Raw genomic sequence first — 16,478 nt, forward strand, 5'->3', positions numbered from 1 at the left:
CCTAATAAGGAGAGGGGAAGTGATTTCTAATTTGCAATATCTTGCTTTAGTCGTTGTATCGGGGGAACAAGATTTCGGGTGAAACGGAGAGATTTGTCTAGTGAAATAAAAATACCCAGATATTTAAAACCGTCTGAAACTATTGGTATAGGACAGTTTTGTGGTATTGGGGGGACTTCTCCACTTAAGACGTAGAGGTGAGACTTCTGCCAGTTGATGCCGAACCCGGAGTACCTACCAAAAACGGAAAGGATATCGAATAGTGCAATAAGAGATCTTTTGGGAGAAGCGAGGTATAACAGAATATCGTCCGCGTACAAGGATATTCGGTCTTCCCAGCCGGCCGCCCACTGCAACCCACGGATCATTACATCCCTGCGGATCCAGGCCGCAAGGGGTTCAAGGGCTAAGGCAAACAACAGGAGGGAAAGGGGGCACCCTTGACGTGTCCCTCGCCTAAGTAGGAAGGAGTCAGATTTCCTGTTGTTCACAACTACCTGGGCCAATGGGGAGCTGTAGAGCAATCGTACCCACTGAATAAAGCCCGGCCCAAATCCCAGTTTATTGAGCACTGCGAATAGATAGGGCCATTTGAGAGTATCGAAAGCCATTGTGGCGTCCAAGGAGACCACAATGGCGTCCTCCCGCAGGGTCGGCGCTCTGCACAATACCCCATGCAGTTTGCGGAGATTAAGGGCGGTATTTCGCCGGGGCATAAACCCCGATTGATCAGGGTGCACCAGGCCACTAATGACCTTGATCAGTCTATTAGCGAGCACCTTAGCTAATATTTTGGGCTCAGCGTTTAACAATGAGATAGGCCTGTAGGAGGCACAGTCAGTTTTGGGTTTCCCTTCCTTATGGATCGCGACGATAGTCGCGATTCGCTGGTCTAGGGGAAACGATCCCTGCTCAAGGCTGGTCTCAAACATTGATTTCAGATGTGGTGCTAGTCTGTCAGGGCGGAGTTTGTAGAGTTCGATCGGGAGGCCATTAGGCCCCAAGGCCTTGCCTGGGCGGAGTGCTCTGATTGCAGTTGCGATCTCATCAGCTATAAGGGCGCTATCCATGAAAGCATGGTCACTATCGGATAATACCGGCAGATAGATATCCCGCAAAAGTTCAGAGGAGTCGGCTTCGGTGTATGGCACTTTGGAGCGGTAGACTGTACGGAAGTGAGCTGCAAAGTGGTCGACTATTTCTTGAGGATCCACTATAGCTGATCCTCCAGGATCCCTTAGTTCGGGAACTAGTCGGCTATCTCGCTCTTTTTTGTCTAGCCAGGCGATTAATTTCCCAGCTTTGTCACCCCAGTCATAAATCCGTCCCAGTCTGCACTGTCCTAGAATCTTGGCCCGGTCCATGACCAGGGCTCGGTATGCCTCCTGTCGGAGTTGCAGAGCATGGAGGGCCTCCGGCGAGGGATCGGGGTCAAGATCATTTTCCAGACGGTAGATATCTTGTTCTATATCAGAGACCTACGCTAGCTTGTCTTTTTTGAACCCTGATATGAGGGAGAGGGCTTCGCCATGTACTACTGTTTTGAAGGCTTCCCACAGTGTCTGCGGGGAGTCTACCGAGCATTCATTACCCAGAAAATAATTGTCAATGGATTTAATAAGACCGGCCCGTATTTTAGGGCACTTGAGATGCCAGGGGTTAAATGAATGCATTGTTTTGACAGTTCAAGAGTGGTTGGATGAGATTGCGATCGAGTGTCTAATCAGTTTTGTCTCTGTACATACGCACATTACCCTTGCGCATGTTGCAGCTATTGGAATTGCTCTATTGCTTCATTCTCCATGTACACCACATTCTGAAACATTTTTTTTTTAAGCTGCTAGAGTACTGGAGGTAGAAAAGTATAAAGTTAAAATGTTTAAAATATTTCTTAAAATGTTAGTGTTTTAATAAGTATAGGCCTATGTTGGCGAGTTGATTTAGTTTCTTATTTTTATAGATGTATTTAATTATACTGCCACTTTTGAACCACAGACATCTTAATGATTTTGGGGGACGTGGGCCAAACTTATTTTGGGGGGCCCTATTCCAAACAGCTTTGAATTCATAATCCAGTTTCAGCTTCTTCATGCGGCCCTCTTTGGCCTGGTCACTGACAGTGCACTGGCACACTGGCCCAAATTCCAAATGTGTTTACATCTAATATTCAGAGTTAGTGACTGTGTTTTCAATATTGAAACACAGCAGCAACTCACTGATATTATTGCAGATAATCCCTGTGACCCATTCCCATTTCGCACATGAGGTCCTTTTTGCCTCTAAAAGAAACTTTTTTGTTGATATTACACAAAACATAAATAAAAAAATTCTCTGCAAAATGCCTGTTAAAGACTCACACATATCACCCACAATAAAAATAAATTAAAAAGATAACAGTATTTAAAACAACCTATTTTAAGAGTTATTCCAGGTCGTTAAGGAAAGACTCTGCAGAACAGATATGGCTTTGTGGGGGTGGCATCCTGAAAAGCTGTGGGCCTGGGCTAACGCCCATTTTGTCCAGACCTTAAAACGTCTGTTTCGAATATTGAAATTTTATATTTCTTGCTAGTTAGAAATGGCCGTCCGGTTGACAAATGTAAAGGCCATTTTCTATGTTTAATTTTAAACTCCTTCTCGACGAATGACAATATATGTGTCACAAAGGGGCACGGTCATACTTTCTGCCAATCAGAAGCGCGCCACGTGCTTTTCATCGGTCCACCAATCCAGATGAGGGACGTGATGACTAGTATCATCATAGGTCTTTGGGAGAAAGAGGCGGGGAAACTCGTTTGTTTTTCATCTAGGAAGCAGGATGGTGGTGTGTAACTTCTTCCTACAGGGTAGGTGCCGGTACGGCGATCGTTGCTGGAATGAGCACCCAGGCCGCGGCGGCGGCGGAGGAGGAGGAGGAGGAGGAGGAAGAAGAGGAGGAGGTGGCGGTCGACAGTATCAGCAGCCTTCACAGGGTAAGTACCAACAGAACTCTAGCAAATGTTGGTGTTTCTGAATCTGCTGTAGAACTATCATGGTACATGTGGTATTTGTGACTCATCCCGTGCTTCGAAACACCAACGGGATTTGCTGTTCACAAACTAGGAAATTTGCATAGATACGTTTTTGTGAGGTTAGGACCTAGCAACGGGGTGGACTGGCTCGCTAGGGATAGTAACTGTTAATACTAGTGGTCGAGGTGGGCAGGAACTATAGTGAATTGCGTTGCCAAGCTTTTTATTTCTTTTGCAGGGATAGTTCCTATCAATTTTTATTTCACAACATCTGTTTCTAAACTATTAATACCTTCTACCCTAGCCGTGTAGGAGAGGGTCCTCGATTCTATCCCGTCTTTTGCCCTTTCCGTCTTCCCTTCATCCTCCAACTCACTTCTCTCCGCCCTGCTCATTCCTCGTTTCTTCCTTATTCCCCTTTTCATGCAAATTCAAATACATTAGGTGTCCTGCTGACAGTGTGCAGCTGCTGACATATCCAACTCCGAGCCTAGAAGGAGATGCAGACATTGCTCAAGTTATGTATTTTCTATTGAGACACTGAATTGCAGACGAGTAGAAGAGCATGCGCAAATCAACCAGCCAAACGTTACATCTTTGTAAATATAATGGGTTTCAGTGTAAATCACGTTCGCGCACACGGAAAAATGATGCAAAATCGATAAATGTCACAGTTGAAGGAGGATTCAAAATTTGCGAACATACGTGACAAGAATTTTCAATTCTATTAAGGACAAGGAGGCGAGGATTATGCTTTCTCATTTCTTTATTAGAAATGCTCAGCAGCCAATTAGAAGAAACGTTAGATAAACGAAAAACTACAGTACCCATGTACACCAGGGTACCACGTGACCAACCATAGAGTCTCCCATATAAAAGGTCATGTAGATGGTAGTACGTCCTCTTTCTTTGGTGAGGAATAGTTCACATTAAACAGGAAGTCCAATGAAAACGATGAATGACAGGTAAAGGAATCCATCAGCAACAGCCAGCGATCCCTGCGACGAAGCAGGACTCAGCATCCGCAGATCACAGGAAACAGTAGACCATCAAAACAGGATAAGCAGATGGAACCGAAGAACCACTACTTCGGGTCAGAACCTGAAAAGAGACATACAGCCGTAATACTCATCCAATAAAGAGAGTGAAGTCAAATTAGGGGGGGAATATAGAGAAACAAGGAATTGCGTCAAACATAATCCATATGCAAAAATAACAGTAGAATGCAGAACATGTGCCCAAACAATGACAATGGGTGGGATAATCCTCGCCTCCTTGTCCTTAATAGAATTGAAAATTCTTGTCTCGTATGTTCGCAAATTTTGAATTCTATGTCAGGACAGGAGGCTCCGATTATGCTTGTTCAAAGCTGATCCACCACTACAGAAGCAATCTGTTCAATAGGTTTGTAATAAAAGGTTTTGAACACAGAGTCAGAAGACCAATCTGCGGCTTTCATGATGCCCAATAATGAAACACCCATCGAGAATGCTTTGGAGGCCATAGCCCCACGTGCCGAATGAGGACCAAAAATGGAAACATCAATGCCAGCTTCAGACATGAGCCATCTAACCCAGCGAGCTAAAGTAGCTGGGGTAACAGGACGAAAAGGCTTCTGCAAAGCAATCAGTAATTGACCCTGCCTATCAGAACGTAAAGGAGCAGTACATACCTCATAATCCTTGACACATTGAACAACGCAAAGGTTGGGATGATGAGGAAAGGAAGGATAGGTAATTGAGGTAATAGCCGTTTTGGTGCGTTTGGAAAGAAGAAAAGTGACACCCTCAGGTGTAAAACTGCGACCTGCCAAGTCCAACGCACGCACATCAGACACCCGTTTGCAAGAAACAAGACATAACAGCATAGTCGATTTGGCTGAGAGTTGCTTACGGGAAAGCAAGGAATTAGAAGGCCAAGCCTCCAAAAACTTTAAAACAATGGAGACATCCCAAAGCGAGACATACTTAGGACAAGGAGGATTCGACAGACGAATACCTTTTAAGCAATTTGGTAACCAAGGGATGCTCACCCGCAGGTTTATCATCGATATGAATATGAGCCGCTGAAATGGCAGAGCGAAAGTTGTTGACCGTGTGATAAGCCAAACCGGAGGAAGCGAGAGAGGCTAGAAAATTAAGGATCAGAGAGACATCCGCTGAAGCGGGATCAACCTCCCGTTGAATACACCAGTCACACCATCGTTTCCATGAGCCTCTATATCGTTTGAGTATTGGGAGACCAGGCTTCACTGATGAACTTGGAAGCGTCGCGTGAAAGGCCTGGGAGCGACCAGCGATCCCCGAAATTCGCCATGCAAGCAGAAGGAGATTGCCCGATAGAACTAGGGGATGCGGATTGCCGAGAGGATCCAACAATAGATTCCACTTCTGGGGAAGAAGGAGTGGCACCGCACAACACCTCTCCAAGAGAACTGTGGTAAATAAAATAAATATTACCGGACTGAATTTCATGCGGAATCTTAAATTAAAGTAAATAGCTAAAAATAACAAGAGGCAGAATCCGTGGTATAAGAGGTTTTCTAATGGGCTTTATTCCATTCAAAATGGCCGACTCGAGTCGCGGCCCTCAGGTTCCGTCACCACGAAGGTTCAGGAAGTGAAGTACAATAATTCATTAACAGACATGTATTTTTATAATAAGTACATTACAATGAAACGAATGTAGAAGGCGTAACATTTGATAAGAAAAGTGACAAAACAGTGACATAATCGAAACTAGGCGTAATAAGGAATAAAAGAAACATGATTGGTTAGAATTATCAGACATAGGTGGATCTATAAGATAATACTTGGCATAGATGCGCGCGCGGCAGCATGACGTGTAATTGACGTGCAACTAGGGGGTGAAGGGGACTTGACATTTAGCTCTACATGTGGAGACGAGAAGTCTGGGGTCAAGTCATCCTAATCCCAAATCATATCTAACATCCTATGTTTAAAGAACTATGTTATCCACAAGGAAGGACTCTCGGACAGAATCTATTCTATACTGACTGTGTGCGTGTACAAGCGTCTAAGTGTCTATATGAGATGCGAGGGGCAGAAAACTTTCCATGGCAACAGGGCTATGAATCACTTGCAGGAGGACGGAAAGGCTGAGTCCCTTGCTTGTGAGCTAAAGGAAATGTTTACCTAAATCACTGGACAGGAATGCATCGGCTGAAGAGCAAAATAGATAATTCGAAGGTGAAATACAACTTCTTGGCAGACAGGCGAAAACTGGCCGAGGCAGGCACCGTTAGCTGCACAGGGAGTAGGACAAAGTTCATGGATACAGATGCGAGCTCAAGCTGAAGCTGTCAGAGACAGAGAGCAGGGAAAGGCTTTGAGGACAGAATCGGGCCTACTTGCCTGAACTGTAAAAATGAAGTAACTTAGCCATATAAAGTCGGTGGCCTTTCATACTTAGGAATCGAATATCCAGCCCATTGATGGCGGATCTGACAGAGAACATGTTGACGGTAGACACACATATGTTTGCGTCTTAGAAACTGGAACTGGAGGGAACATACATGTACTTGTAACATGCATATAAAACCGTTGGGGTCCAAGATAGGGGACATAACTGATCAGGAAAATCCACATTTCCACATTCCCTCCTTGTCCCCTTCTTGCCCTTCACGAGACATCAATCTTCATTAATCCATTGATTTGCTCATGGAGCATCATTTCTTCTTCTTTCTTCTTCCGGGATCTTGAGCGAAAACCTTGATGTGGAATGCATGATGTAGCACACAGACCACAAATCGCTGGTCCACATTGTAGGCATAAACAACAACTGAAGAGCATAAGAAGGCCAATACCTAGGAAGGATAGAACTCTCCATCCCCAGGCTGATATCACACTCCAAAACCACCCGGACCACGTCCAAGTGCCTGGATTCTCGTGTATCTGGCTTACAATCTTATGAAGGCGTGTTATAGCTTTATATACAGATGGCGAATTTTCTGGTATGAATATGCAGCAGCTGGATCCGATGACCCTGCAAGCTCCGCCCCTATCGGCCAGGATGACGTCAAGGACAAGACGATTCTGGAGAACAACAATTCTCATCACTGACTGTTCCTCTGTCAGATTGCCTAGGGCGGCTATAGTTTCGTTTACTACAGCTTCAAGAGTCTTGGTGAGTCTGCGTATCAGCTTGCTATTTGATATAGTACCTATATAGGGAAAGATACCTTTATTGAAATCTACATACTTGTCCCATGCTGTCTCAGTATAATCGACAACTGGGAGATCTCTTTGCTCTCTATTGTGTACTAAATGAACATTTCGATAATAATCAGGGGGAGCTAGGAAAACAGGTGGCAAAAGGAATGCTATGTAACAGGTACCATCCCAATCTAGAGGCAGACGCATATATGCGGTCTGACCACATATAAAGTAGGAATGGCGAGAAGCTCTAAATGAAGATTTACCTTGATCACTATATTCTACTGTAGTAACGCATTTACTATGGCCCATATGTATGGAACCAACTTTTCTTACACATAATTCACCCTTAACTGGAAATACTGACATAGTGGGTAAAATTAGTTCAACTTCGGATTTGACATTCAGAATCATAAGATTAGGCGTAAAATTACCTAATTTATACACTTCATTTTCTAAATCAGTTCCTGTTCTACTGGGGTGACCCTCCTTATTAGGGTGACAGACTTTGAATAAAACTAGATTCAGATTTCCCCATATCCAATGTTGTTGATAAACTGCTGTGTCTGGGTCTATGGAATTTAATAAACTAAACCATGCTCCACAGGAGCCATTGTGTGTGAATGGATGTGGAAAGAAAGGCAGAACTCCTTTGTTATTCTGATAGGGAGGAAGTCGGCCACACACCCAACAATTGGTCGCATTACTAGTCTGATGGGAATAATGTAACATACTAATGAATGTGTTATTGCGCAGCGCAAGTCTATAAGATAATTCATGTGGCGGTAGGTCACTAAAAGAATGTTCATCAGTTATATTGAAAACACGTTTAGAAACAGGATAATACATATGCAACAATATACTTGCAGTAACTATTAAAAAACTCAAGGAAGACAAAATTAATAAAGTCACAATACAGTGGTTACGCAGTAATTTACAATAAGCATGTCGTTTCATTATGATTCTGGACTCTACGTGATTCAGACCTAAGGGGTACATGTCGGGACAGATTCAACCGCTTCACCTTGGAGAGGACTTAAACAATCAAATCGTCCGACAGTTTAGATCTGGACCTGAGTTTCTGTTTATAGAGTTCGGTGCTACTGGCCTCAGCCAAAGGTAGCTTTGAGTCTATGGGGGAAGACACACGGGCAGTACTGTCTGTGTCAGGAGGAAGTCCATGAAATTTTTTGACGTGACTTGAGTGAATCCACCCTTTTCGTCCCTCGATCTTCACGGCTGTTCTTGTGGTCAACAGGACCAACTTGGGTGCTTTCCACCTGGGCTCCAATTGACTTTTCCTGTCGAAGTTTCTCACAAAGACAAGATTACCCGGAACAACGTCATGGGGTTTCGCCTCAGTGTTGTCGGGAAAGGCTGCAGCTACCTGTGAACGAGAAGATTGTAGTGCAGACATCAAGGAAGCCAGGTAATCTGTCAGCATATTACAGTCAACATCAGTTATTTTACGTGGTATAGGCGTCCCCCACATATTCGGTGGTCTACCAAAGATCACCTCATACGGGGATAGCCCTGTTCTAGAGTGTGCTACCATTCTCATGTAAAAGAGTGCAACTGGTAATGCTACTATCCAGTCGACACCTTTCTCTCTACATATTTTGGACAGTCTGATTTTCAGTGTCTGGTTATGTCTTTCTACGAGACCTGCTGCCTCAGGGTGTCGGACACAGTGGAATTTCCACTGATATCCCAACAAGAGTGAGACATGTTTCATTAATTCGGATGAGAAAGGCTGACCGTTATCTGAATATACAACACGTGGTAAACCGTACCGTGGGAAGAATTCTCGAACTAGCTGTTTGGCAGTAGTCGGGGCAGTGTAATCTGATACGGGATACGCCTCTGTCCAACGGGAGAGAGCGCAGACAACTACGAGGACATATTTGAATCCTCGACAACGTTCCATCTGAATATAATCCATCTGGAGGACTTCAAAAGGATGGTCAGGAGGCTGAAATCCACCCTGCTCTACGGGAACACTTTTTCCTGGATTAAACTGACAACATATCATACAGGTACGAACTTTTTGTTTAGCTGCTGCTCGTAAATGTTTGTTGAACCAAATGTGCTGAATGCTGTCTAGCATAGCCTTCTCTCCTAAATGTGCTGGACTGTGAACTGTAGCTATAATGGCTTGAACCATGGAATCAGGGAGAAACCATACAGATTTCTCCTTCGTCATCCATCCTTGATCTGTCTGGATCCCTCCTAGTTCAGTCCACTTCTTTATTTCTTCTGCTGTGGCATGTGTCTGTATGTCAATTACGTCAAGTGTGGGATCCTTAATTGTCATACACTGTGTTGGTGTCTGAACTATTGGCTTTGTCATGTCTAATGTGCGATTCTGAGCAGTCTGTTTAGCTGTTCTGTCAGCTAAATCATTGCCTTGAGAAATGGTATCAGTAACCTTCGTGTGTGCTTTACATTTCATAATCGATATAGCAGTGGGTAGATGTATTGCGTCTAACAAGGCATGAATGAGGGGCCCGTGCTGAATGTGGGCACCATGGGACGTTAGATAACCTCTCTCTCGCCACAGCACACCGAAGTCGTGTACAACTCCGAATGCATAACGTGAGTCAGTGTATATATTAACTTTCTTATTTGTGGCTTGAATACAGGCTTGCGTTAGAGCAATAAGTTCTGCTGCTTGGGCTGACAGAGTATCTATACAATGTGTCTCAATAACTTCAGTGTCTGTTGTGACTGCATACGCGGCCACTAAATCTCCTGTACTTGCTCTCATGCATGATCCGTCTACATACAACGTCAGGTCTGGATCTAACAATGGAACGTCTGTCAAGTCTTGTCTAGGTTTCGTCTTTATTTCAATGATTTCAACACAATCATGAGCTAGTGGGTCTGTTCCAATTACAGGTAATAATGTAGCAGGATTCAATGTATTACACCGTCGGATCTCTATGTGTGGTTGAAACAATGTTAGTTCATAACCGGTAAGTCTTGCTATGGTCAAGTGTTGTGTTTGTGTTCGGTTCACAAGAACCTCTACTGCATGTGGTACTTGTACTGTCAATGGGTGTCCTAATACTATGGCATCGCTTTGTCTGATTGCTAAAGCTGTCGCTGCCACTGATTTCAGACATGCAGGCAAAGCCTGAGCTACGGGATCTAATGTACTGGAAAAATAAGCACATGGCTTGCTTGATCCTGAGTGAGTACTGACAAGGCAGTACCTTCGCGTTCTGTAACAAAGAGTGTAAAAGGTTTGCTATAACATGGTGTTGCTAAAACAGGTGCTTGACATAAAGCTTCCTTTAGGCTTTCAAAAGCTTGTGTATGTTCCTGAGTCCAAGGGAGAACAGTCGATGTGGCTGCCTCCTGTGTGGTTAACTGAATGAGTGGTTTTGCTAGAAATGCGTACTGAGGGATCCACTGCCTACAATATGAAGTGAGGCCTATGAAAGCCCGCACCTCCTTTTGTGTCTGGGGTATTGACATATTAGCAATTAACTGGATGCGATCGGGTGTAAGCTGCCTTCCCTCCTTGGACAGCGAGTGACCAAGATAAATAACTCGCTGAACACAGAATTGCAGCTTAGAAGGGGACACCTTGTGCCCCTTGTCGGCTAGGAAATGTAAAACTGTCAGAGAAGCTTTTTCACATTCTGGCTCGCTTCTCGCGGTGATCAGCAGATCATCGACATATTGAAGCAGTGCAGTATTGACTGGCATGTGGATACTGTCAAGTTCTCGTTTCAATGCTTGGCTGTAGATGCTGGGGCTTTCTGTAAATCCTTGGGGAGCGCGTGAGAATTTAAAGCTGCGCCCATTTAAACTGAATCCGAACAAGTATTGGCTTTCCGGATCTATTGGGACGCTGAAAAAGGCATTCTTGAGATCAATTACAGTAAAAAATGTTGCTTCGGAATCAATTGCTGTCAACAATGATGATATATCAGGGACCACAGGGAATTGTGGTACAATACACTTGTTTAGTTCACGCAAATCAATAACCAATCGGTACACTGGTGAAGCAGTAGGATCAGTTCGTTTAAGAATCGGAATTATCGGTGAATTACATACATTGGAGTCTGTTTCTACAACTACTCCCTGGGCAATTAGCTCATCAATGATTTTCAACAAAGCCACTACAGCATCATGCGGTAACTTGTATTGTCGCATTCGTGGTAGTACCACTCCTGCTTTCAATGTAACTCGATAGGGTGTAATGTTCATGCAGCCAACATCCGTAGGGCCTTGTGCCCATAGATGTACTGGTAAAGTCTGTAGTCGGGGATCCATGTCTCTAGACACATAGTGACCTTTAAAATCACGCAAAAACAACCTTACTCCTTCCGGAGAACAACATATTATGGCTCCTAGTGCTTTCAGAGTTTTAATTCCTAACAAATTTTCTGGACATGATTTAGTAAGCAATAAATCTGTAGTTCGTGTCAAAGGTCCTATCGTAAGTGGTAGAGGCTGTGATACTTCATTAACAATAGGTTTTCCTGAAAAACCAAGGGAAACATTTTGAGAGCCTGAGAGGGGTGCCCCTGGAACCTCACTACGTTTTATGGTTGTTCGACTTGCCCCTGTATCGAGTAAGAATTTTCTATCTTGACCTAATAATTCACTATGTACATAAGGTCCTTCTTGATCTACCGGAATCTCGATAAGCGGTAAGTCAACTTCCCTCTCTAGGCTGGTTCATGCGTAACGCTGATACTCAGGGTATTCATACTGTGCAGTCTGATACATTTGTTGTGTTGTGGTTTGTGTGGCAGTAGCAGGCAACGGTGGTGCAGCTGGCACAAACTGTATGGGTTGCTGTGAGGCTGGCATAGACTGTTGCTGAACTGGCACGGACTGTCCATGCTGCATAGCTCCTTTTTCATTCTGATATTGTCTAACTAATCGTGGTCTCTCTTTTGCAATACCTGTAGCTATATTTCGTTTCAGGACTTGACAATCATGTACATAATGGCCTAGTTGTTTACAGTAATTGCAGGTTCCTTTTACAGGAACTGCAGAATCACCAGAATGTGTCACACCCTTTTTGTGACCATCTGCTGGTACTGTCTGAGAAACTAGCATTTTCATTTTTGTATCCTTCATGCGTCTATGCTCGTGTTCTTGTTCATCCCTAATTCTATTGTGATGATACTGTAACATTTGTAGCATTTGCGACGGAGTGTTACTTTGCCAGGTACTCTCGAATTTCAGTATTCTATTCTTCACTGGGGGCAATGCATTTTCCACTAATTTTGTCACAAATAAATGTGGATATGAGTCACTACTTGCTTTTATACCACTATTTATACCAAAACATTTTTCAAATCGAGCATAATAATCGCTTGTGTCTTCATCTTGCTTTTGTTTACAGGCTGTGATTGCACCCCAATCTTCCTTTTTTGTAGTTAATAAACGTGGCAGTACCTGTACTAGTAAACCTGGTAATAGTTTAACTTTATCCCCGAGCCCTGAACCTGCAGCTCGGCCCCTTTCTTCCTCTGCTAATGCTGTCCAGTCTATCTTTTGGTCTCCCACTTCCCACTCTTTTTCTTTCAGTTTTTCATATATGCCAGCAGGCAAAAGCACCTTTAATATCGTCATAATATCAGGAAAGGTGTACTCTCCCATCAGTAACATGTCTTTAATTTCTCGGTGGAAACCCGCTGGGTCTTTGTCATGACTAGGTACTACTTTCTTCATTTCTAATAATTCCATTTTTGATATGGGTGTGTAAACAAATACACGGTGAAACTCATTGTCTTCGCCTTTTATTGGGTGCACTTCTCGTAGGGGATTTTGTCTATCCATATAGTACGGCGCTCTTTCTCTGTGGGGCAGCGAGAGAGAATCCGGACTTACAAAAAGGACATACTGCTTACGTGACACTAATATCTCTTTAATTAGCTTGTTACTAGAACCTCTCCATCTGTTCGTGAGTAGTTCCGTTAATATATCAGGTAAAGGACCAGGGTCAGCATGTTGGCTCTTATATAATATGAGGAGTTGCTGAATCATATATATTCCAGCTAAACGTTGTTCATCTGTACTGAGGTTAAAAAACGTGTGTGCTACGGTCTCATCACCGTATTTTTCAGGACTGTCAATCCAATGAACGGCTGATCTGGCTAATTCTTGCTCATCCATGGAATCGAGGAGGTGGTAACCTCTTCGTTCTCGTAGTATTTTATCTGCGGCTTGAAACAAATGTTCAGGAGATTTCAGATTTATTACAGGCGTCGGATACGTTCTGCTATTATTTGGACATACAGGGTGTATGGGATCAGAAAAACATCTAGTATTTTCACAGTATCTTCCTTTGCCTACATAGGCTATGGTCTCTGACTGTCTTGCGGAGTTCCCTGATTCGGACACTTCGTCTTGCTCAAACTCGTCTGTTCCCAATCTCTCTTCATGAATACGCTCTATTTCTTTACGTATTTTTCGGCACATGGCTATTATACAATTTTGCTTATCGTGTCTCCCTTCTGATATATTCTGACTCCATCTTGTAAGAATAAGCATTGCATTCGGGTCTACCCCCGGACGGTCTTGATTTCTGATCACACAGTTTATGAGGAAACGTAACAGTTCCCCCTGTATCTCTACTTTCTGGAATTCCATAGCTCTGTTAATACATCCTGGATCTCGTCCTGTTTGAACAAAATGATATATGTTATCCAGATGCGTAGTCATTCCTGGTAACCTTGCTAAATACTCTGCGGCTCGTCTGATACGTAATGATGCCAGGACCATTTCGTCCTCTTTACCAACCACTGGGTCATATCTACAATTTACAAGGAGTTCCTTAAGCGTACGTTCATTTACGAACTTAGGTGTACGTGAATGTGCTGACTCTTGAAAAACAAGTTTATTTATTCTAGGTGGTGTGAAAGTACTGCTAGCACCTCCCGTGGCCCCATCTGGGGCGTCGGGTGTGAATGGGTTCGTCGAACGTGACACAGCAACTATGGGTGTCGATACCCCTGTAGAGTCGACTGCGGAGACAGATGCGGAAACAGATGTGCTTGCCGAAGCTTGTATCGGGACTTGCTGTTGCACGGGGACAGATACCTGATCCTGACGTTGAACCCCTCCGCCAGACGGTCTATGTGGTGTGGCGTTAGCATACTCGGGAGCTGCATCGTCTAGATATGAGGAAAGAAAAACATCTTCTGCGGTTCTGGGATGCCCCTTTGGATGTACCTTAATTGGAAATAATGGGGGTGGCAAGTCTTTTGGCACCTCCGTAACAGCCTTAGGTAGTCCTTCGGCTAGAAGGGGATACATACCATTCATAAGAGCATTTCTTTGTCTATTTACTTGTTCTGATCTCACTCGGATACCTTCCTCAATTAATACATTTTCTTGAACTTTATTTGAACTTTCTTTACTCCTCTCTTCTTGTCTACGTGCTTTTTCTGTTCGTCTATGAGATTCTTTACGCCATAACTCAACAGCGTCTTTCTGTGACTGTCTGACCTTTCTTTTCCATAACTCTTCCTCCACTTTCATGATGCACTCTGCATCCCAGGTTCCCGCTATGGGCCACCTTTGACTTTCCGGTAATCCTTTGGTATAATCTACCCATAGATCAAGAAACAATATGGCATCTAAGCCATGTTTATGGTACATGAAATGTCCTGGAGTGTCTCTAGGAGGAATGGGAACTGCTTCTTCAAGCACCCCTTTTCTGGTAGTAATCTGTCTTAACTTCGAGAAGAGCGGCATATTGACAACTGATCTGATACTTACTCTTGAACTTACTTAATACGAGAAACACAATAATGAACAGTGAACAATGAACAGTCATTCATACCACAATATGCAAGACATTTTCTGAATACTTTAAACATTAAACATTAAACATTATAACAATGATCGACAATGATGACAGTCTGCCTAACTAATCACCACGCTGAATTCTTGACAATAACTGAATACTTCGGAATACTTGATATACTGCTAAACAGTACATATACACTGCTAAACAGTGCAGACCGGATTTGTGTACCCAAATCCGTCTTGACCGGCACAACCTATGTGCGCGTCAACACGCCTCCCCGGCGATGGTACTCACCGAGTAGCTCCTTGAAACGGAAGGCCTCAGAGAATGGACAGGACTCGATAACTGCGGACATCGGACCCTCTGGACGTCGGGATTTCGGAAAACCTGGTGGGCCTCTGTATACCTCGGATCTTGCTCTCTCAGCTAGGCTCTGGTCGGGATACTTCGCACTTCTCACCGCCTCGTCTGGGTTGATCGCAGCCTCAGTCGCCCCCGCTTGACCGGAGGGAGCTTACAGGAAATCCTGCTGGTACGCGTTTATGGTCCGTCCAGCTGTGGCAGGAGACCGGGCCTGCAACGCACCGCCGGCGCGTGAGATGAGAAAGTGTCCCTGTTCGGGCGCCATTATGTGGTAAATAAAATAAATATTACCGGACTGAATTTCATGCGGAATCTTAAATTAAAGTAAATAGCTCAAAATAACAAGAGGCAGAATCCGTGGTATAAGAGGTTTTCTAATGGGCTTTATTCCATTCAAAATGGCCGACTCGAGTCGCGGCCCTCAGGTTCCGTCACCACGAAGGTTCAGGAAGTGAAGTACAATAATTCATTAACAGACATGTATTTTTATAATAAGTACATTACAATGAAACGAATGTAGAAGGCGTAACATTTGATAAGAAAAGTGACAAAACAGTGACATAATCGAAACTAGGCGTAATAAGGAATAAAAGAAACATGATTGGTTAGAATTATCAGACATAGGTGGATCTATAAGATAATACTTGGCATAGATGCGCGCGCGGCAGCATGACGTGTAATTGACGTGCAACTAGGGGGTGAAGGGGACTTGACATTTAGCTCTACATGTGGAGACGAGAAGTCTGGGGTCAAGTCATCCTAATCCCAAATCATATCTAACATCCTATGTTTAAAGAACTATGTTATCCACAAGGAAGGACTCTCGGACAGAATCTATTCTATACTGACTGTGTGCGTGTACAAGCGTCTAAGTGTCTATATGAGATGCGAGGGGCAGAAAACTTTCCATGGCAACAGGGCTATGAATCACTTGCAGGAGGACGGAAAGGCTGAGTCCCTTGCTTGTGAGCTAAAGGAAATGTTTACCTAAATCACTGGACAGGAATGCATCGGCTGAAGAGCAAAATAGATAATTCGAAGGTGAAATACAACTTCTTGGCAGACAGGCGAAAACTGGCCGAGGCAGGCACCGTTAGCTGCACAGGGAGTAGGACAAAGTTCATGGATACAGATGCGAGCTCAAGCTGA

At 43.8% G+C, this 16,478-nt stretch overlaps 1 protein-coding gene across 1 annotated transcript in view; it reads left to right on the top strand.

Moving 5' to 3' along the window:
* Positions 1 to 2,738: 2,738 nt before the first annotated feature.
* The window catches only part of NUP42 (nucleoporin 42), a 277,634-nt gene continuing 263,894 nt past the window's right edge, over positions 2,739 to 16,478 (top strand). The window contains exon 1 of the mRNA XM_085631527.1: positions 2,739 to 2,972. Coding sequence (XP_085487653.1) covers positions 2,819 to 2,972 — 154 coding nt within the window. The 5' untranslated portion in view covers positions 2,739 to 2,818. The remainder of the gene's footprint in view (positions 2,973 to 16,478) is intronic.

Source organism: Triturus cristatus, chromosome 10, assembly GCF_964204655.1.
Source record: "Triturus cristatus chromosome 10, aTriCri1.1, whole genome shotgun sequence".
Classification (NCBI taxonomy): Eukaryota; Metazoa; Chordata; class Amphibia; order Caudata; family Salamandridae; genus Triturus; species Triturus cristatus.